At 52.4% G+C, this 20839-nt stretch overlaps 2 protein-coding genes across 9 annotated transcripts in view; one reads left to right on the top strand and one right to left on the bottom strand.

Annotated features, from left to right (window-relative positions):
• The window catches only part of KIRREL3 (kirre like nephrin family adhesion molecule 3), a 575242-nt gene that overhangs the window by 423537 nt on the left and 130866 nt on the right, over nucleotides 1-20839 (top strand). The gene's annotated exons all lie outside the window — the stretch shown is intronic.
• On the bottom strand, nucleotides 4901-12814 carry LOC136794558 (collagen alpha-1(I) chain-like). Its single transcript, XM_067039374.1, has 3 exons — nucleotides 12738-12814; nucleotides 10755-11069; nucleotides 4901-6566 (listed from the first exon to the last, which is right to left on the bottom strand). Exons 1-3 carry the CDS (start codon nucleotides 12812-12814, stop codon nucleotides 6209-6211), a joined length of 750 nt encoding a protein of 249 aa, XP_066895475.1. The 3' UTR covers nucleotides 4901-6208.

Below are 20839 nucleotides of genomic sequence, written 5' to 3'. Positions count from 1 at the left end.
CAAAACCAGGAGAACTGCATGTCCTTGCTGGCATTTGCAGAGCTAGCTGCCCACATCCACCCACAGTGTGGGCAGGAGACCTGGGCTTGTGAGTGCTACAATGCTGTGGGGTGAGGGTAAGAGGCGGGGGGGGGGACAAGATTTAATAGAACTCAGGCCGTGAAGTCGGACAGACCCAGATTCAAATCCTGACTCAGCCACTTTATAGATGAGCTGACATCTGGCAGGTTATTTAACCTCTCCAAGCCTCAGCATTCTCACCTGTACAATAGGATCACCATGGTACCTCTTCAGAGGACCGGTGTAAGAATTAAAGGAGAGAATTTACATAAAGTACTTAACACCATGCCTGGTAAAAACATTTTTGCTGCTTTTGTCACACTTCCCAAGGGGTCCCCAGTGTTGCAGAGCCTCACCTTCAGAATCTCACACCCAGCTACTTGGCTGACACCCTGGCAACAAGGGTGGGGAGAAATCCCCCTTCCTGCTCTTCTAAGTATTTGCTAAAGAGTGCAGCAGGAGGCCTCCACAGAAGGCTGGGAAGAACTTGCCACCCATTGAGCGGTCGTGAGTCTGCACCCACCCCTGGAGATTTCAAAGCAAGTCAGTCCTGACCTTTCCGGAACGGGCAAATGGCAGTCCCGCCAGCTGGCGAGAAAGTGAACCCATGGTCTCCCATGGCCCTCTGCCACGTGTTTCTCTGCCTGGACCCGGCCGCTTCGGCTCAATGGTCAGCCAGCACAGGATGAGGCCTGGAGGTGTGGTGACTCGCCTGAAATGAATTGGAAACCACAGGTGGAGGCCCTCAGTCACATCTATGAAAGGCCGGGAAGCCAGAAACAGGGTACAGAGCCCTCTCCTCATGAAGTCTCAGCCGGTGGTGGGCTGGTGACCCTGTTCTCGGGAAGGAGAGCGGGCCGGGGAGGAGCCCTGATGGCCCCCTCTGCCGATGGCCTGCGTGTGAATACTCCCACCGTGGCCGATTTGAGGCTGCCCATGTGGCATCATGGAACACGGTTGTCAGTGAAAAAAATGTTGCCTGCCACACCAGTAAACAAAGGATGTGGCAGCCATCAAGCCATCACATTACAGCTGCCCCTACAGTGAGCCCCGAGGGAACTCAGGATGGAAACAGGATGCCCGCCGTCTAGCAGTCAGCCCCGACGGTGTGCCCTGGGTATACTCAGGATGAGACAGCACGGGACACGGGCCTCACAGAGCTGAGGTGCCTAGCAAAGGAATGAGCCCAGACTCCTGCATCTTCGCCTATAGAGAAAAGCAGAAAAGTCCTAAAGTCCTTCACTTGAGATGTCTGGTTTCCTTTAATTTACTGTAATCTTTTGATGTTCAGACTACCTGGTCTTTTTTTGCAAAAACTCCTATGTATACTGGCTTCCCAGCGGCCTCTTGCAAGCAGCCTCTCAGAGCTCTCTGAGGGGCTGCGTCCCAGGTTTAAAGCTTCAGTTTTGTCTGCCAAATACAACGTGATTCTCAACTTTTCTGTTGTGCCTTCCTTTCAGTCAACGCAATAATGGGAAGAGATACCCACGTCGTCCCTCCCAAGCTGGTGCTAGGTCCCCACTGCACCGGCTGAAAGCAGCCTATATCCCAGGCCCACAGGCCGGGCCAGGGGCCTAGGGTCCTGGGCTCCAGTCCCACCTGAGTCCTTGTGAAGGACAGGCCCTGGGCAGCTTGCCCTGAGATCAGTTCTTCCTTCTACTGACTTGCCACCTGCCTCCCTGTAATCTGCACCCCCGTCCGACCTCTTGCCAAAGCCCTGCGGCCAGTCTCCTCTCTCCTACCTGCCCGACCCCGATCCTCACCTGTGCCTCTTTCGGCCAGGCTCCCAGTCCCTTGCTGGCCTGGCACCATCCTCTAGGCGCTCCCAGCTTTGTCCTTAAAGGAGGGCTTACAGAGCTGCGTGCCACCTTCCCTGTGTTCTGAGCAGTGCCAGGTGGAAACTTCCATCCTCTGCTTGAACTGGATGTGTCATGAGAGGCTTTTTATCTGGGTCTGTCTGAATGTTTGTTCTGACTCCTGACTAGTTTTGAAGACCCCCAAGGGCGGATCTTAACCTTCTTTCCCTGCCCAGCTGCTCATATTCACCCTGCACTCACTCTGCAGTCACCCACAGCTGCTGGCAAGGTTGGCAGTGACCGTCTTCAGGCCTTTTGCTCTTCTGATTCTGCACAGCACCAGCCTGGGACCTACACTACCATGCCAGCCAGGAGTGGGAGCCCCATCAGGACCACCACGACCCAGGGAGCTGGACACAGCCGCCCCCGAGCTGCTATGGGCATCATCTTTACAGCAGTTTGGAAGCCTGATGCAAACTACAGAACCAGAGCCCTCAGGCAAATCTCCTGCCTAGAAAATTTTATTATTTTTTTAAAAATATTCATTTGTTGATTTGGCTGCATCAGGTCTTGGTTGCTGCACGTGGGGTCTTCATTGCAGCATGCAGGCTTCTCCCTAGTTATGGCACATGGACTCTAGAGTGCACGGGCTTCGTTGCCCTGTGGCATGTGGGATCTCAGTTCCCCAGCCAGGGATCAAACCCACGTCTCCTGGGTTGGAAGGAGATTTTTAACCACCAGGGAAGTCCCTGGAGAATGTTTTCCTTATTTTCACTTGTAGCACACCCCTGCTCTTTTTTTTTTTTTTTTGGCCACGCCGCGCAGCACGTGGGATTTTAGTCCCCCGACCAGGGATCGAACCTGTGCCCCCTGCATTGAAAGCACAGAGTCCTAGCCACTGGACCGCCAGGGAAGTCCACCCCTGCTCTTTTTAACAGTATATTATGTTACTGTTCTAACTAACTCTCATGTATGGGGCACTTGCAAGGCACCCAGCCTTGGTTGTGTGCCTTTGGACAGGTAATAGGGACACACCTCTCCTTACCTCCCAGCACTCTGCATCAGTCTTCACTCCTCATCACAGACCAGGAGGTCTACATTTCAAAGATCAAGGAAACAGTGAAGGTGGACCCTCAGATCAAGAGCCCAGGGACAGTGGAAGGCTCCACACTACTGTGTGACAAGTCCCACGGACCGTGGGGTCAATGGTCTAAGCTTCCTGGGCTGACTTCCCTTGGTCTCAGGAGCAGGGAGAGGACCTGGCTGTCCCATCCAAAGCCTGTAAGCCAGGACAGCTCAGGGCTTCCTACTCATCAGGGCCCTGGGTTTAAAGGCCCCTCTGTGTCTTAGACTAGCCTACCTCACTGTGCCCTCCGGCCAGAGAACCTTCTCCAGGTTAATCAGAGGTATAAATTCTCCTGCAAGTCAGATCTGAGCCACCAGCCTCCTTCCCATGGCTATGATGTCCTCCGTGGACTGGCCGGAGCCCAAGTCAAGGTCCCTGGAGGTTTGTTATGGGCCACAGGTCACACCTGTTGGGATCATGGGTCCCACCACCCACGTGTACTGCAACTTCTGAGCTCCATCGCCCCCAGACAGAGGAGGAGTGGTCCAGGTCTTTCCTGGTACCACCCATGCCTGCTCCCAGAAGTGGTAAACAGCCCACGGGTGACCCAGCCAGCAGGTGGTGAACAAGTACCATTTTCTCTTGAGGGGAGAATGGTTTAGGTGTCAGCTGGAGTCTGGAATTCCTTCCCATTCTCCCACCGTGATATGCAAGCATGCGCCTTCCTCTCCCTCCCTCACACCGTCTCAGCAACCTCACCCTCTGCCCTGGCAGGGTTACCAAGTTGATAGCCCCGAATGGGGTCACCTCTCCGGGGCTCGGCTGCTGATGTGTGCAGAGCTCTCGCAGCCTCTGGCACGCCTATTAGCAATCAGCCTCCTGCTGGGCTGGCCTCGTGGTAAATAAACTTTCATGTTCTTACTAAGTGATGGCTGGTGGTTCAGAATCGCTACCCTGGAACTGTTTGAGGTTGATTCCTTAATCAAAGCTCTCAGGCTCTCCTCCACCCCCTCACTGCTGAAAGGTTATCATTAAAGAGAAGGAAGGTGCTTTGATTTCTGTTGCTGGGCTGCCAGCTTGGATCTGGGGCTCTGGGGGGAGGTGGGGAGGCTTGGCTTTACCCCAAGCGTTGTGTGCAAATCTTAGCTCTGCCAGCACCAGCTGGGCGACTTGGGGCAAGTCGCAGAGCCTCTCTGATCCTCTGTACCCTCCTCTGGGGCTGTCTCACGTATGGTGAGGTTCAAGGAGACCTTGTGTCTGACGGGTGACGGGTGCTGCTAAGCCTGCCAAGCCCTGTAAGTGTGTTAGTCCTGATACCCAGCCACAGCCATATTCTCAGACCGATGTTCAAGTCCCTTAGGGACAAGGGGCTTCCATGGAGCTTTCTGGAAATAGTGGACCTTCTGTAAGGCACCTTGGACAAGAACAGGGGATTAGAAGCAGCCCGTGGCATTCACCCTAAGCCACTCCCAGAGGTGTATCCCCCAGAAGGAGCTCAGCCGGTGGACCTGCCTCACTCCACCTTCCTCGCCTCCCCCTCTCCTGTCCACACCTGTGCTTTTTGACGGCAAGAGAAACATGGGGCCAGGGCCTCCATGTAGCTAGATAATTACTAAATAAATAAAAATAAACAAAGAAAGCCTCCAAGGCGCTTGAATTGCTGCCGTGCTGACAGGAAACTGGAAGATTCGATTTAATTATAAGATACAGAGTTGTAATGGGGTGTGTGGAGCTCAAGGAGGATCGCAGTAAAGGGAGGACAGCAGGGTTCCCTGCCTTCCCCGCCGGCTCCTCCACGAACTGTTAGACCTGAACGGTCTCTGAGGGGTCCCAGCTCGCCCAAGAACCGCCAAGAGTCGAGAGTCGCTGCAACACGCAAGAGGTTTATTAGGAGCCGGTGCACCGGGGTTCCTTGGTCCTCACGCAGGAGGCCGAAGAGGAACCCCCCCAAGCGGAATTACATACATTTTATAGTTTTCATTATGCAAAGTGTGGATATATCAAGGGTTTTTTCCTCATTGGTTTGTTTGTTCCTGGACCGGAGTGGGGACTTGGCTCTAGTTCCTTGATTGGTTAGCTGTTGGATGCCTGCTTTACATTTACCGGAGTGGGGGTCTTGGCTCTAGTTCCTTGATTGGTTAGCTGTTGGATGCCTACTTTACATTTACCGGAGTGGGGGTTGAGTCACATGAGTTATGGTTGGCTAGGGCGACCTTTAAACTCTGGCTTAATCATTCTTATCACCCACCATACTGGTTTGCTGAGGTTTCATCCCCCGCCATACTTGTTTGCTCGGAGCGGTTTCTGCCCAGGGCGGGGACATTCCATTATCTTATTGCCAGCGAAAAAGCTTAAAGCTCAAAAGTATCGATAGGGAAGTAGGGGTGTAAGTATAGTTGAGGCCCTACATTCCCCCCTTTTCTTTTTGCAACTAATTTCAATCATGAAATTTCAGTCTCTCTCTGCAAGCTTTGATATTGTTGTCTTAGCATTAACACTTGTACTGCACTGACACGTTGTCTGATAAAGGCTATCAAGCGATTTAAAATGCATGGTCCAAGAGTTAAGAGCAGCAACAAAATAATGAGGGGTCCTAACAAGGTGGAAATTAAAGTAGTAAGCCAGGGTGATTTGTCAAACCATGATTGGAACCATCCTTTTTGATTTTCCCTTTCTTGTTGCCTTTTGTCCAGGCGCTCCCTAAGCCTGTCCATAGTTTCGGTGATAGCCCCAGAATGATCAATATAAAAACAACATTCTTCTTTTAATGCGGCACAGAGTCCTCCTTCTTTAAGAAATAGTAGATCTAATCCCCTCCGGTTTTGCATCACTACCTCAGAGAGTGAAGTAAGTGACTCCTTTAACTGAGTTATAGAGCTTTCTAATGCCCGGAGTTCAACATCCACAGCCTGTCTCAGGCTATCATAATAGTGAGGTTGCTGGATAAGGGCTGTTGCGCCTGTCCCTATTCCAGCCGCCATTCCCAACCCTAAAAGCACAGCCAGGGTAAGAGTCACAGGTTCCGGCCCAAATTTGAGGAAAATTTTATCCGAGTTATCATGTGGGGTGTTAGCTAGGTCATAATGATCAGACATGCCCCATGCTGACATCCCAATTGCCAACTTACATACATCAGGAAACAGATCAGGCCACCAAGTCCAAGGGGGTGCGGTGTGACTAACCGACCAGATCACATCTCCAGTCTGGGAGATGACTTGCCAGGTCAGCCGCTGGGGCATGTGAGGGCTAAAGTCACTCACGATTAGCTGAGGCAGCAGAGTCAGGATTATGAGCCGGATGATCGCAGGAGCTTGAGCTTGAGCGGGTTGCTGGTTTTCTGGACTTTCCATTCTGGTGTTGCTGAAGTTGGGAATGGGGTCAAGCCTCCGGTGGATGTTGGGGCCGCCTTAACGTGCGAGGCGTGGATCCAGGCAGCTATGCCGTCTACCTTGACTGCAGTTGGAGTGGTGAGCAGTACGATGTAGGGGCCCTTCCAGCGGGGTTCCAGCGTCTGGGTCCGATGCCGGCGGACGTACACAGAGTCTCCGACTTGGAAGGGATGGGCTTCTGCAGGGGTCCCCGGCCGGTATGCCTCTGCCAACTGAGACCACACTTCCTTCTGAACCAGCTGGAGCCCCAACAGCCTGGCATACAGATCAGTGTTATTTTGACAGTCGGGGCTGATACCTTCCCCCAGTGTGAGCAGAGGGGGAGGTGCCCCGTACAGAATTTCGAAAGGAGTGAGGTGATAGCGAGAAGGAGTGTTTCTGGCCCGAAACAGGGCCAGGGGAAGGAGCACCGTCCAATCAGTACCGCCAGTCTCTATGGACAATTTAGTTAGGGTCTCTTTTAGAGTTCTATTCATTCTTTCTACCTGTCCTGAACTCTGGGGTCTATAGGCACAATGTAATTTCCAATCAGTCCCCAGGTATTTGGCCACACCCTGACTTACCTGGGCAACGAAGGCGGGACCATTATCGGATCCTATTACCTTTGGTGCCCCGAACCGCGGGAAAATTTCTTCTAAGATCTTCTTGGTCACCATAGTAGCTGTCTCCTTTTTCGTTGGGAAAGCTTCTATCCATCCTGAAAAAGTGTCTATGAAAACTAAGAGATATCTGTTACCGTATCTTCCTGGACGGATTTCAGTGAAGTCGACTTCCCAGTAAGCTCCAGGTCGGTCTCCTCGGAGCCTCTTACCGCTGGCCACATTTCCTTTGTTTGTGTTCACCTGCTGGCATGGAATACATTCCCGAGCAATTTGCTCGGCCAATTTGGTTAATCCAGGGGTATCATAGCCCGCCTTTTGCAACAGAGACACCATTTTCTTAGTGCCCAGATGTGTCCATCTATGGATTTGCTGTAACATAGACTTTGTTTGCTGGGGGGACAAGGACCCCTTGGTTGGGGTGGGCACTGGTGTCTCAGGGTCTGTGTTAGTCAGTTCCAGGATAATTTCTCCTAATGCCACTTCTCGGGCCACTCGATCGGCCATATTATTTCCTTTTATTAGTGGCGAATTCCCTTTTTGATGCCCAGGGCAGTGAATAATGCTAACTTTGGTTGGGAGCATCAGGGCTGCCAGCAGGGCTACTATTTCTTCTTTATTCTTAATTTCTTTTCCCGCCGAAGTTAGTAACCCTCTCTGTTGATAGATGGCCCCATGGACATGAGCGGTAGCGAAGGCATACCTACTGTCCGTATAGATGTTAACCTTTTTATTTTCAGCCAACTCCAAAGCTTTAGTCATGGCTATTAGTTCAGCCCGCTGAGCGGAGGTTCCCTGCGGCAGCGCGGCAGCCCATATAATTTCTTTCCCGTCTACCACTGCAGCCCCCGCCCGTCGCTTACCTTCTTCTAGGAAGCTGCTCCCATCCGTAAACCAGGTAAGGGTAGCGTCCGGGAGGGGCTGGTCTGTCAGGTCTGGTCTGGTTTCGTGCGCTGCCGCTAGCACCTCTTGACAGTCATGAATGATGGTGGTGCCTTCTATGTCAGGGTCCGGTAACAGTGTAGCAGGGTTCAGCCCGGTGGCTGAAGTAAATTTAATGCGGTCCGAATTCAGGAGTAGAGTCTGATAATGTGTTATTCTGGCGTTGGTGAGCCATCTATCAGGCGGTTGGCGAATTACACTTTCTAGTGCATGAGGTGCAGTTATTGTCAGATTTTGTCCTAAAGTCAGTTTATCTGCATCTTTTACCAGTGTGGCCACGGCAGCAATTATTTTCAGACAGGCAGGCCAGCCAGCTGCCACAGGGTCTAATTTCTTTGATAGGTATGCAACAGGGCGATTCCAAGGGCCCAGCTTTTGAGTCAGTACTCCCTTTGCAATACCTTTGTTTTCTGCCACATATAGATGAAAAGGTTTAGTTACATCGGGTAGCCCTAGGGCCGGGGCTGATAGCAAGGCTCTCTTAATTTGGTCAAAAGCCCGTTGTTCCTTGTCACCCCATGTGAATGGGGTGCCGCTCTTGGTTAGGGGGTACAGAGGGGCTGCCAGTTCAGCAAACCCCGGAATCCATAGCCTGCAGAATCCAGCCGTCCCCAAGAATTCTCTGACCTGTTTGGGACTCTTAGGGGCAGGTATTCGGGCCACAGTGTCTTTTCTGCTTTCTGAGAGCCATCTCTGTCCTTCTTTTAGTAAATACCCCAGGTAACTGACCTGTCGCTGACAGATTTGGGCTTTCTTCGCTGATGCCCGGTATCCCAATGTTTCAAGTTCCGTCAGCAGTCTTTCAGTCCCCTTGATGCAGTCCTCTCGGGTTTCCGCAGCTAAAAGAATATCATCAACATATTGAAGCAGAGTTACCTGGGGGTTAGATTCTCTGTACGATGCCAGGTCCTGATGCAGCGCTTCATCGAAGATGGTAGGAGAATTTTTAAATCCTTGAGGCAGGCGTGTCCAAGTCAGCTGGCCTGCTATTCCTGAGGCAGGGTCCTTCCACTCGAAAGCAAAGTAGGGCTGGCTGAGGGAGGAAAGTCTCAAACAAAAGAAAGCATCCTTAAGATCCAAGACAGTGTACCAAGTATGTTGAGGTGGGAGAGTACTCAAGAGGTTATAAGGATTTGGCACAGTGGGGTGTAAGTCTGTTACCTGCTTGTTTACCTCTCGTAGATCCTGTACTGGCCTGTAATCATTAGACCCTGGCTTCTTAACAGGCAGGAGAGGTGTGTTCCATGCTGATTGGCATCTCACCAGGATTCCTAATTCCAGCAGTCTCTGTATATGCGGACGGATGCCGTCCCGAGCCTCTTTGCTCATAGGGTATTGGCGGATTGTTACTGGTGTGGCGGTAGCCTTAAGTTCCACTACCACCGGGGGGCGGTATTTTGCCATCCCCATCCCAGCAGTCTCAGCCCAGGCCTGAGGGAACCTGGTCATCCAGTCCTGCATATCAGTTTGAGGAGGTGAGGGTTTCTCATAGATCCTGTGTTCATCTTCTAATTTCATAGTTAAAATCTGGAGGAGCCTTCCCTGGCTATCCGTTATGGTGGGTCCCTCGGGCTGGAAGTGAATCTGTGCCCCGACTTTGGAGAGTAGGTCTCTCCCCAACAGCGGATAGGGGCATTCTGGAATGAGCAGAAATGAGTGGGTCACTTGCCCCATTCCAAGATCTACAGTCCGGCGGGTGGTCCAAGAATATTGTTTATTTCCTGTAGCCCCTTGGACCCATGACCGCTTGTCTGAGAGAGGCCCTCTTGGTTGCAGGAGGACTGAGTGCTGAGCTCCAGTATCCACCAAAAACTGAACTGGTTCCCCCTCAACTTTCAGGGTTACCCTGGGCTCGGGGAGAGGGTCCGAGCCCTGACTTCCCTAATTTTCCTCTTCCAGGGGTAAAATTTTGTCTCTGGTTGGTTTTCCCCCATTCTTCTTTTTAGGGCATTCTCTTACCCAGTGACCTTTTTCTTTACAGTAAGCACATTGATCCTTGTCTAATGGTCGCCTTCCTGTCCGCCCTTCCTGTCTATTCCTGTCTCTAATATTTCCTCCTCTGACTACAGTGGCCAGTATCTTACTCAAATTCCTCTCTTGCCGCTTGTCCCGCCTTAATTCATGGGCTTCCTGTTCTTTCTGTCTCCTTTCCTCTCTCTCGTCCTGTTCCTTCTGTCTCCTTTCTTCCTTTTCTTCCTCGGTTTCTCTCTTATTGTATACCTTATCTGCCTCCTTAACTAGATCCTGGAGAGAGAAACCCTGGAGACCATCTAGTCTCTGTAACTTCTTTCTGATATCAGGGGCCGCCTGGTCAATAAAAGCCATAGCTATGGTGGCCTTGTGTTCCTCAGAAGTGGGGTCATAGGGAGTAAACCGCCGGAAGGCTTCCATTAGCCGCTCTAGGAACACAGTTGGTAATTCCTGGGGCCCCTGAGTTACCTCTCTTACCTTTGCCAAATTCGTGGGCCGTCTGGCCGCTCCATGGAGACCCGCCACTAGAGCCTGGCGATACATTTTCAGGTGCTCCTTACCTTCAGGAGTGTTAAAATCCCAGTTCGGTCTGACAAGAGGGAAGCCAGCGTCAATCTCATTAGGCAGCTGGGTGGGCTGCCCGTTTGTGCCTAAAACATTTTTCCTAGCTTCTAAGAGGACTCTTTGTCTTTCCTCAGTGGTGAGGAGAGTCTGCAGAAGCTGCTGGCAATCATCCCAGGTAGGCTGATGGGAGAAAACAAGAGACTCTATTAAAGCAGTGAGAGCCTGTGGATTTTCAGAGAAAGTAGGGTTATGCATCTCCCAGTTATAAAGATCTGCAGAGGAAAAGGGCCAGTATTGGAGGGGCCTCGATCAGAAGGACTTGGGCCCCCCCACGAGCGGCGCCGGGGGAGGTGGAGCATGAGCGCACGTGTTAGAGCGCGGCGACGGGTCTGGTTCCCTCGGCCCCGGGATTCGGCGAGCCCTGCTGCCGGGGGGCTGTAACACTCGGGGAGGGGTGGGCCCGCCGCCGCCGACGCCGATGCCGCCGACGCCGACGCCGCCGACGCCGGCGCCGCCGCCGCTGGCCAGCCGCCGAGACGATGACGACCGCGACGACCGCGACGACGCCCCCCCCGAGCCACCTTCCCCACCGGCCTTCCCAGCCGTCCCGGAGCCGGTCGCGGCGCACCGCCGCGGTGGAAATGCGCCCGGCGGCTGCCGGTCGCCGGCCGGGGGGCGGTCCCCCGCCGGCCCCACCCCCGGCCCCGCCCGCCTACCCCCCGCGACCCCCCCGTCCCCATCCGCCCGCGGAGACGCGGGGGGAGGGGTTGGGAGGAACGGGGAGCGGGAAAGATCCGCCGGGCCGCCGGCACGGCCGGACCCGCCGCCGGGTTGAATCCTCCGGGCGGACTGCGCGGACCCCACCCGTTTACCTCTTGAACTCTTTCTTCAAAGTTCTTTTCAACTTTCCCTTACGGTACTTGTTGACTATCGGTCTCGTGCCGGTATTTAGCCTTAGATGGAGTTTACCACCCGCTTTGGGCTGCATTCCCAAGCAACCCGACTCCGGGAAGACCCGGGCCCGGCGCGCCGGGGGCCGCTACCGGCCTCATACCGTCCACGGGCTGGGCCCTAGACTTAACTTCGGTCCAGTGACTTAGAGTGAGAGAGAGAGGCGTCGTCATAGTTTGTCCCATTATCGTCCGTCAGGAGAAAGATAGAGCACAGGAGAACAATAAAATTTCAGAAGACACACATTAATATTGCCGCCGCGAGCTCGTTTTAAAACCGCAACCAACTCAGATTCAGATGGCAGTTTGTATATCCTGCCAGGACCGATGAAGGGGAGACAAAATTTGTCTCTCCTTCCAGATGGACCACCAGGGCGTCCCCCAGGGTCCGTGGACACCAGCTATTGGCACGTCTGCCTAGCCAGGAGTCCAATACAGATTTCACAGAGAACCGGTTCGCGCGGCTTCTTTCTGATGGCGGCTTACAGAGGACAGAAGACGAACAGACAGACAATTAGGCCTACCTGATACCTCCAACTCCCGAGGTTCCGGCGACCCGGGGCGAGTGGGGATCCCGGACGAGCCCCCAATCTGTTAGACCTGAACGGTCTCTGAGGGGTCCCAGCTCGCCCAAGAACCGCCAAGAGTCGAGAGTCGCTGCAACACGCAAGAGGTTTATTAGGAGCCGGTGCACCGGGGTTCCTTGGTCCTCACGCAGGAGGCCGAAGAGGAACCCCCCCAAGCGGAATTACATACATTTTATAGTTTTCATTATGCAAAGTGTGGATATATCAAGGGTTTTTTCCTCATTGGTTTGTTTGTTCCTGGACCGGAGTGGGGACTTGGCTCTAGTTCCTTGATTGGTTAGCTGTTGGATGCCTGCTTTACATTTACCGGAGTGGGGGTCTTGGCTCTAGTTCCTTGATTGGTTAGCTGTTGGATGCCTACTTTACATTTACCGGAGTGGGGGTTGAGTCACATGAGTTATGGTTGGCTAGGGCGACCTTTAAACTCTGGCTTAATCATTCTTATCACCCACCATACTGGTTTGCTGAGGTTTCATCCCCCGCCATACTTGTTTGCTCGGAGCGGTTTCTGCCCAGGGCGGGGACATTCCATTATCTTATTGCCAGCGAAAAAGCTTAAAGCTCAAAAGTATCGATAGGGAAGTAGGGGTGTAAGTATAGTTGAGGCCCTACAGAACCCCACCATCCACTTTCCTGCCTCGCCGGGTGGGCGGGAAGCGGGGCACTGCCCTGGGGGATGAGGTCTGGCCAAGCCCGGCCCTCCCCTCCTCACCAGCCTCACCCGCAAAACGGCCCGAGTCACGATGCGCTAGTGGACAGCCCTAGGTCGGAAGTGTGGACGGAGAGGCAGAGTCAGGAGGGCTACACGCTCACCCACACTCTCCTCCTGTGCCCCAGGGGAAGGTGTGCAGCTTCTGGATGGACACAGCCCACGCCGCCAGGCACGGCATGGTGACCGGACTGTGAACAAGGCAGCTGGGACTGTCCTGGCCTGGGGACAATCACGTGCCATCACCTGGTCTCCCTCCTATCCTGCTCTTCTACCCAGAAAGTGGAGGAAGCGCCCTCCAGCTCACTGAGGCCTAGTCTACCCCCTTCCATCCCAAAGACCCTAAAAGACCCTACACCCCCCGCACTCCTCGGACACATTTCCCTTCATTCTGCCCTCTTCCCTTGTGCCAGGGGAGAACTGACGTTTCCCTCCACCCCAACCCTGTCCAGTGGGATGTGGGCTTGAGGACAAAGGCTGACCATTCCCGCCTGACTCCAGTGAGAAATGCTTTATGTTTTTGGTTTTTCTGTTCTTTTTTTTTTTTGCGGTACGCGGGCCTCTCACTGTTGCGGCCTCTCCCGTCGCGGAGCACAGGCTCCGGATGCGCAGGCTCAGCGGCCGTGGCTCACGGGCCCAGCCGCTCCGCGGCACGTGGGATCTTCCTGGACCGGGGCACGAACCCGCATCCCCTGCATCGGCAGGTGGACTCTCAACCACTGCGCCACCAGGGAAGCCCAAGAAATGCTTTAAATCCAGCTCGTGGCCTTTATGGGACCCTCTTGGTTCTTCCTCAGCTTTATGACTTTATTTGGGCCATAAATGGGTGACAGGGGCATAGTAGGCACAAAACGAAACGGCGGCAGTGCCCCTGCTCTCTCCCACTCCCACCCCTCCATGCTTCCCTGCCCTACCCTCACCCCTGCCCCTCTGGAGGCCACCCTTCCTTCTCCAGGCATGGACTCACCAGGGACCTGGCTCCCACGAGGTCTTCTCAGAGCCCCCCGACCAGCGGGCAGTTCCGACCTAATTGGCCAGGACCCTCTGGACACACGTGGTCCCCTTCCCCCCACTGGGGTCTGTGAGGGTCACCTGAGCTGTGCGTGCAGCATCTAGGCTGCATCCTGGCAGAAGGGCACAGCCTGGGCCCTGGGATCCAATGGACCTGGATTTTAATCCTGGCTCCTCCCCTTCCCAGGTGTGTGACTTCAGAAAAATTACCTAACTTTCCTGATCCATGAGGCTGCGAACCTGTGTGAATAGCAAACCACAAAGCAGTCTTACATTCATAGCTTCTCACTGGGGCTCTGCCTTCCGGCTTTGGATCTGGTATTGAAGAGAAGGGCAGGGGACGGGCTGGGAGTACGCGGATGTGGGGAGATCTTGCAGGCCTCCTACTGCCCTCAGCCTCAGTCATTGGGGAGTTTTTTGGTCCTACTAGAAACAAGAGAGGAGAAATGCCCTCTTTCGGCCTGGCCTCCCAGCGTGATTGACGGCCTGTTCCAGGCTGAGCATCCCCAGGGACAGGGCCACAGCTCTCGAGCATCGGCCCCATTCAGACATTAGTCACCCACGCCCAACTTTCTCTTAGGAAAAGTCTAAAAGCCTTCCAGGCCCATGGCCTTCAGCAGTCCCCGTTCCTCACGGGATAAGTAGACTGATGTCAGGCCAGGGCGCGGAGGGGTGGCCTTCATGATCTCGTTTCTCTGTCATGTCCCTCCACAGAGCAATCCAGCACTGGGATTAGAGACCCTAAATCAGAGGTGGCTGAGGTTTTCTTGTACATGCGATCAAACTGCTTCCCATAAAATCCCCCCACCAACATTACTAAACCGCCCCCAATTCCCTGCACCTCTCACAAAAAGGTTACACTCGTAGCGCGAAGAGCCTCGTTTATAATCAGTTTCCTTGGCCTCCGCATTTACTAGCTGTTTGACCCTGAGTGAATATTTAATCTTTTGGATTACCAGTTTCCTATCATTAGGAACCATGATAGTCCTTACCTTACGGAATTTTTACGATAGAAGATGATGTAAGATAATGTAAAGTACATGCAAAGTACTCAGCCCAGAGACTAATCAATCATAAGTAATCAGTAAATGGCAACTTTAATTGCGCTGGTGAATTAAGTGAGCTTGGCCCCAGGGTGGGTGATACCAGCCAGTGGAGAGGGGCAAGGCGAGGCTGCGTCCAGCCCCCAGGGGAGGGGCGGGCAGCCAGTGTCCCAATTCCAGGGTGCAGAGGGCTGTGGTAGACTCCGCTGGCCCTGGGGGCTGCACTGATGCCCAAGTGGCCCAGAGGAAGGCCACGTCCCGGGTCAGCTCGTGGCCACGCAGCGTTGGAACTCTGCGCAATTAATCATCTGGGAGAAAGACCCCCAGGCAGCAGCTGAGGGTAGGGGATGAGCCCAGCCTCCAAGAGAGAGAGAAGAAGGACAACAAGAGCCAGGCAAGGTCTCAGAGAACCAGCCTGGGGTCTGAGACTCAGAATTGGTGAGGAGTCGTATCTCACAGAGAAGGGAGACCAGCATGGAAGCCGCCAGGCATGGAGTCAGGCACTCAGGTGTGCCCAGACTTCACCACTCACAGCTGAGGGACCCTGGCAAACTCCTTACCCATCTAAAGTGTCCAGTTCTTTATCAACAAAGACAGGGATAGTAATACCTAGCTTCATAATGTCTGTGAGGGTGAAACCAGATGAGGAAAGTAAATGCCCGGGGCCGTCTTTTTCCTGCCCACGACGTACAGGCTCGGGGCAGTGAGCAGAGATTTGGAGAAGCCGGGGGACTGGGGACCACATGGGATCCTGCAGGCACATGGGATCTGGGGCCACAGGAACAACACCGACAGTCATGGGCCCCACAGCTCGTGGTGAGGAATTTGCTGATATGCTGCCTGCCCTGGCCGCACCGGGGTAGGGCCATGCCAGGCAGTAAATGGCACGGCTGAGGCAGTGAGAAGGCGGGGGCTGGCAAGGGGCCGCCCCGATGTTGGTCCTTGCTGTTGTAGGGAGCTGCAAGGCGCTCACCATCGGGTTCCCGAAGGAGCCTTGCTCCGTGCAGGAGGTAGTGAGGATGGGCTGGTGGCCACAACGATTTTTTGGAATTCTTGCAATGATTGCCTACTCTTCCGAAAAGAGGGCCATTTGATGTGAGCTTTTTATGTAATTCACTGTTTTAAAAAGTTTAATTTAAGACCACGGGTGTTTCCGATTTCTCTTAGAAGAATTTAACTGGTATGGAATAGCATAGTTCATTAAATACACATCCATTGTTTAAGAGAACTAATTGATACTTAACATGAACGGTGAAAAGCTTAGTTCTAATATAATTAACTCATTAAATAAGCAATGAAAGAGCAATTATGTCTCTCCAACAATGTAAAGTTTACAGTGCTTTAATAAACTTGGCATTAGCAAGCAATGCAATTCAAAAATTATGAAACAGGTATTATTGGTCTATTAAATATTTATTACTTGTCCTAGAGGCCTGGAGCCATGCACTAGTCAGGATTAATCAACCTTTACTATCCCACTGTTCAGGACTCTTTCCTAGAGAGGTTGATCGGAAAGCTGTGATCTTTGCACGATTTATGGGCACCCTTATTGCCCGGGACGTGAGTGATTATGCTGAAAACAGGGCTAGGCAGACCCGAGGCGGGAAGCAGTGCAGCAGAATCACCGTGAGGACTCGCCAAGCATGAGACTCCAGCATCCTGCCGCCAGGGGGCTGTCGCCGGGCAGAATGGCTTGTGATGAACAATCACGTATGAGAGAGGCCCCGGGTACAGACACCCAACCAAGGCAAACCCCAGACAAATCTGCAGCCCCCCGGGTCCTTTAGGAGGGCCACCCCACCACCTGAGCTCCTTTTTCCTCCTCGGGACCCCTCCAGCAATTATTGCCGTTCATGTAGAAATGACTCCAGCCCTGCCTCATGACGCTTCTTTAGCTGAACCATTGCTTGTCTTTGACTCTACCTTTTCACGGGTGTGCGCCTTACACAACCAACTGGATCATAATCTCATTGGGAGAGGAAGCTTGTGTTACGTATTTTTGTCTTGAGCATCGTGCCTCGCGAGAGTTCGTGGGTTGGATTTTATAGCTGCCGCATTTTGTAAATACATTATGAATTGGTCTGCAGACCAAGATATTTGCTCTCTGAGGCCAGTGAAGCTGGTTAAACATGTATTTCTTCAGATCTGAACTTGTGCTCATGTAATCATCCAGGACCTGTTCACTTGGGGATCCTTCAAATACAGGAAGTCCAAAATGCACCGTCGTCACGCGTAACCTCATAGGCTTCCTTGGTCAATCGCTTCTTTTTTTTTTTTTTTTTGGCTGCTTTGGGTCATCGTTGCGGTGTGTGGGTTTTCTCTAGTTGCAGTGCGCAGGCTCAGTAGTTGTGGCATGTGGGCTCAGTAGTTGCAGCGCTCAGGCTCTAGAGCGCAGGCTCAGTAGTTGTGGTGCACGGGCTTTGTTGCTCCTCAGCATGTGGGATCTTCCCGGACCAGGGATCGAACCGGTGTCCCCTGCATTGGCAGGCGGGTTCTCAACCACTGCGCCGCCAGGGAAGCCCCTGTCAATCACTCTGACCCAGACCCCTCACTTCCTGCAATCTTCCCCACTAAAGACCTTGTGGTCCTCATTGTCCGCTTCCTCTGCCTGAGCCACTCTGACGCTTAGCCCCATTGTCTCGGTCAAGAACATCTCTCCGAGTCGCCATTTCCTCTCAGTCGCCAGCACCTCTGGTCCTGTGGCCTCACCTGTGACACCCCCTGGCTGGTCCTCCTGACTCACTTCTCTCCTCCAGCCCAGCTGACTTGTCTCTGCCACACTGACCTTCAAAGATGCCACCTAACAGCTCATTATATCACCTCGGACAGGGTATTTCACCTCCCCGAGTCTCCCCTCTCATAGCTGCTTTTAAAAAAAAAAAAGGAGGGGAAGGAAGGGGATTTGACGATCTCTAAACCCCAGTCTGATATTCTGTCTCTATTTCCTGAACTCTCCCTCATCAGTACTTCATTCGAGGCCCTTTTCATCAAATGCCGTCTCATTGGATTTGCATGGCAACCATGTGAGAAGGTTTTTACTACCAGTATCCATATTTCATAGATGAGAAAACTGAAGCCCGGAGAAGCCCTGAGGACTATTAAGGGCCGAAGCGAGGCTCCAGCCGGCAGTGGCGGTTTTACAGCCCACGTGGCCTCCCCTGCCCCACAGGGCCCCCCCGTGACTCCAGCCAGGTCCAGCTGACGTCTTCTCCACCTGCTCTCTGGAACCATCTGAGGAGCTATTTTCAGCTCCTGCACTGCTCTCCTGTGTCAAGGTGGCGGGGATGTGGAGGCTCGGAATGTCCCTCTGAGAAGCCCAGGGTCCTTTCACCTGCGTTCTCCTCTCAGGCTGTCTTGGGAGAGCGGGAAGAGGGGGCAGATGTCAGCCCATCACCTCCCGCCAGGAGTGTTGCAACAGTCCCCCAGCTGCGCTCCCTTGTCTGGTCTTACCTTCTCCCCGCCATCATCTGCCCCAGTGCTAAGATGGTCTTTATAAAATGCAAGTCTGGCTTTCTTCTGCTAAACATTCCGTAGGAGAAGTCCAGACTCCTAGTCAAGGCTCACCAGGTCCTCCAGATCTGGTCCCTGACTCTGTCTCCTGCCTCGTCTCACTTTCTCTTCTCCCGAAATCTTTGCTGTATCCACACGAAACTGCCTGCCCATCATGCTCTAGTTCTTGTTAGGTAGGCTTCTGGGGACATGCTCCATCTAACAGCTTCAAGTGGTAAAGGGTTAGTCCTCAGCAGGCACCCCTGAACCATTGTGACTGGGCAAGTTGGGGACAGAAGGGCCCCCAGATGCACCAAATGGCCCCAGAAATGGTGAAGGATAGCCATTAAAAAAGGACAAAATAATGCCATTTGCAGCAACATGGATGGACCTAGAGATTGTCATACTGAGTGATATCGCTTATATGTGAAATCTAAAAAAAGGGGTACACATGAACTTATCTACAAAACAGAGATAGAGTTACAGATGTAGAAAACAAACTTACGGTTACGAGGCGGTAAAGGGAGGGAGGGATAAATTGGGAGATTGGGATGGACACATACACACTGCTATATATAAAATGGATAACTAATAAGGACCTACTGTAGAGCACAGGGAACTCTGCTCAATCCTCTGTAATGGCCTATATGGAAAAAGAATCTAAAAAAGAGTGGGTATGTGTATAACTGATTCACTTTGCTGTATACCTGAAACTAACACAACATTGTAAATCAACTCTACACCGATAAAAATTTAAAAAGAAAGAGAGAGAGAGAGAGAGAGAGACAGAGAGAGAGAGACAGAGAAAGAGAGAGAGAAAGAGAAAGAGAAAGAGAGAAAGAGAGAGAGAAAGAGAGAGAGAAAGAGAGAGAGAGAAAGAGAGAAAGAAAGAGAGAGAGAAAGAAAGAAAGAAAGAAAGAAAGAAAGAAAGAAAGAAAGAAAGAAAGAAAGAAAGAAAGAAAGAAAGAAAGAAAGAAAGAAAGAAAGAAGGAAAGAAGGAAAGAAGGAAAGAAGGAAAGAAGGAAAGAAATGGTGAGGGAGAAGGACCTGGCACCTGTCCATTGTCACCAGCTCAATCCGTGGTTACTGCACAGCTCATTTGTTTCTGGCTGGCGCAATAAGCAAACACGCTTCTAGCCAATGTCATCCTCACGCTGGCAGCAGGAATGCTCCCAGCATCCTGGATTGCCACCAAGACACATAGCTGCCCTCCCTCCCCACCCGCCCTCTTTCCCATCATCTCTTGTGCCACCACCCCCATTGTCTCATCTTGGCAGCCCCTCTGGCTGCTCTCCAATCAGTTGGTGCCTCTCACAAGCCTTTTGAGCGGTCATGCGATGCTGCACCCTGCATCCCCTGTGACCAAGGGATGGGAGTCAAAGAGTCTTGGCCAATGGAAATAGCCAGGTCCTATAGAAGACCAGCTTCTCCCCTCTTCCTGTCTATGTTAGCTTGCTAGGGCTGCTGTGACAAAGTGCCACAAACTGGGTGGCTTAAACGTCAAAAATGTATTGCCTAACAGTTCTGGAGGCTAGAAGTCCACAAAAGATGTTGGCAGAGTTGGTTCCTTCTGAAGGCTGTGAGGAAAGGCTCTGTTCTAGGCCTCCCTTCTTGGCTGATGGATGGCCGTCTCCGTGTTTATATGTGTGTCTGCCCCAAATTTCCCCTGTTTATGAGGACACCTGTCATATTGGATTAAGGCTCCCAATGACCATTTTAACTTGATTAGCTCGGTCGCGTCTCTTTGTCCAGATAAGGGCACATTCTGAGGTATTGAGGTTACGACTTCAGCATCGGATTTGGAGGGACACAGTTCACCCCACGGTCCCAGCCAGGACCACTGATCTCTGCTGTCTCTTCTCTGTCTTGAATCATGGCATCAGCAGCCCTGGGATCCCAGAACCTACCCTAAGAATTAGCCAGAAATCAGACCTGGATTCTAGCCTGAGCGCTATTAGCAACTGTGCTTGGGCCTTGAATTGTCATTTTCCTTCTCTGAGCCTGTTTCTGAAACCAAAATGCAGGAAATCATTTCTGCCTTGCCCGCTTCACAGAGCTACTGTGAACACCCAATAAGATAGTGAATATGACAGCATCGTGAAAAAATAAGTATCCCACAAATGTGAGGTAATATCACGGCACTATCATTATGATTACTAGTAAGAATAAAGGAATCCTTGGGCTAGAAGATGTCCCATCCTCACCCTCTGAAACTGAAGGAAAACCATTCCGTTTATGAAGCCACCCCTTGTTATTACTCCCGAGAGGAAACCTCACGCTTCCCAGACTCCTGTTCTGATGAATTACAATGTTCATTCACTTCAGACCATCTGCATCTACCTAATCCACTGTGCCACGGTTAAGCCCGCCTGATTTCATTCTGGCCGGGGTCGGGGAGAACTGATCACTACTCATTATTTCTTAGTCATCTCTTTCATTAAATCAGACGTTTCCTGATCAGTTGCCATGTGCCAGGCCCTGTGCTTAGGGCTAAGGGCTCTGAGCCTAAAAAGGCGCTATCCTCGCCCTTCAGTTGTTCAGTCTAGAGGCCGGGAGTTCCTGGGGTGCAATCTGGACTTCTCCCTAAGAAATGCACCCCTTCCCAGGAAATGTTTCGTTGTGTAGCAGTGTTCCCTAATTCTTTGTTCTCCTGAGACAGCGGA

Source organism: Kogia breviceps, chromosome 7, assembly GCF_026419965.1.
Source record: "Kogia breviceps isolate mKogBre1 chromosome 7, mKogBre1 haplotype 1, whole genome shotgun sequence".
NCBI lineage: Eukaryota > Metazoa > Chordata > Mammalia > Artiodactyla > Physeteridae > Kogia > Kogia breviceps.
The sequence above is the reverse complement of the archived record's forward strand: the minus strand, read 5'-3'. Positions and strand labels throughout refer to the sequence as shown.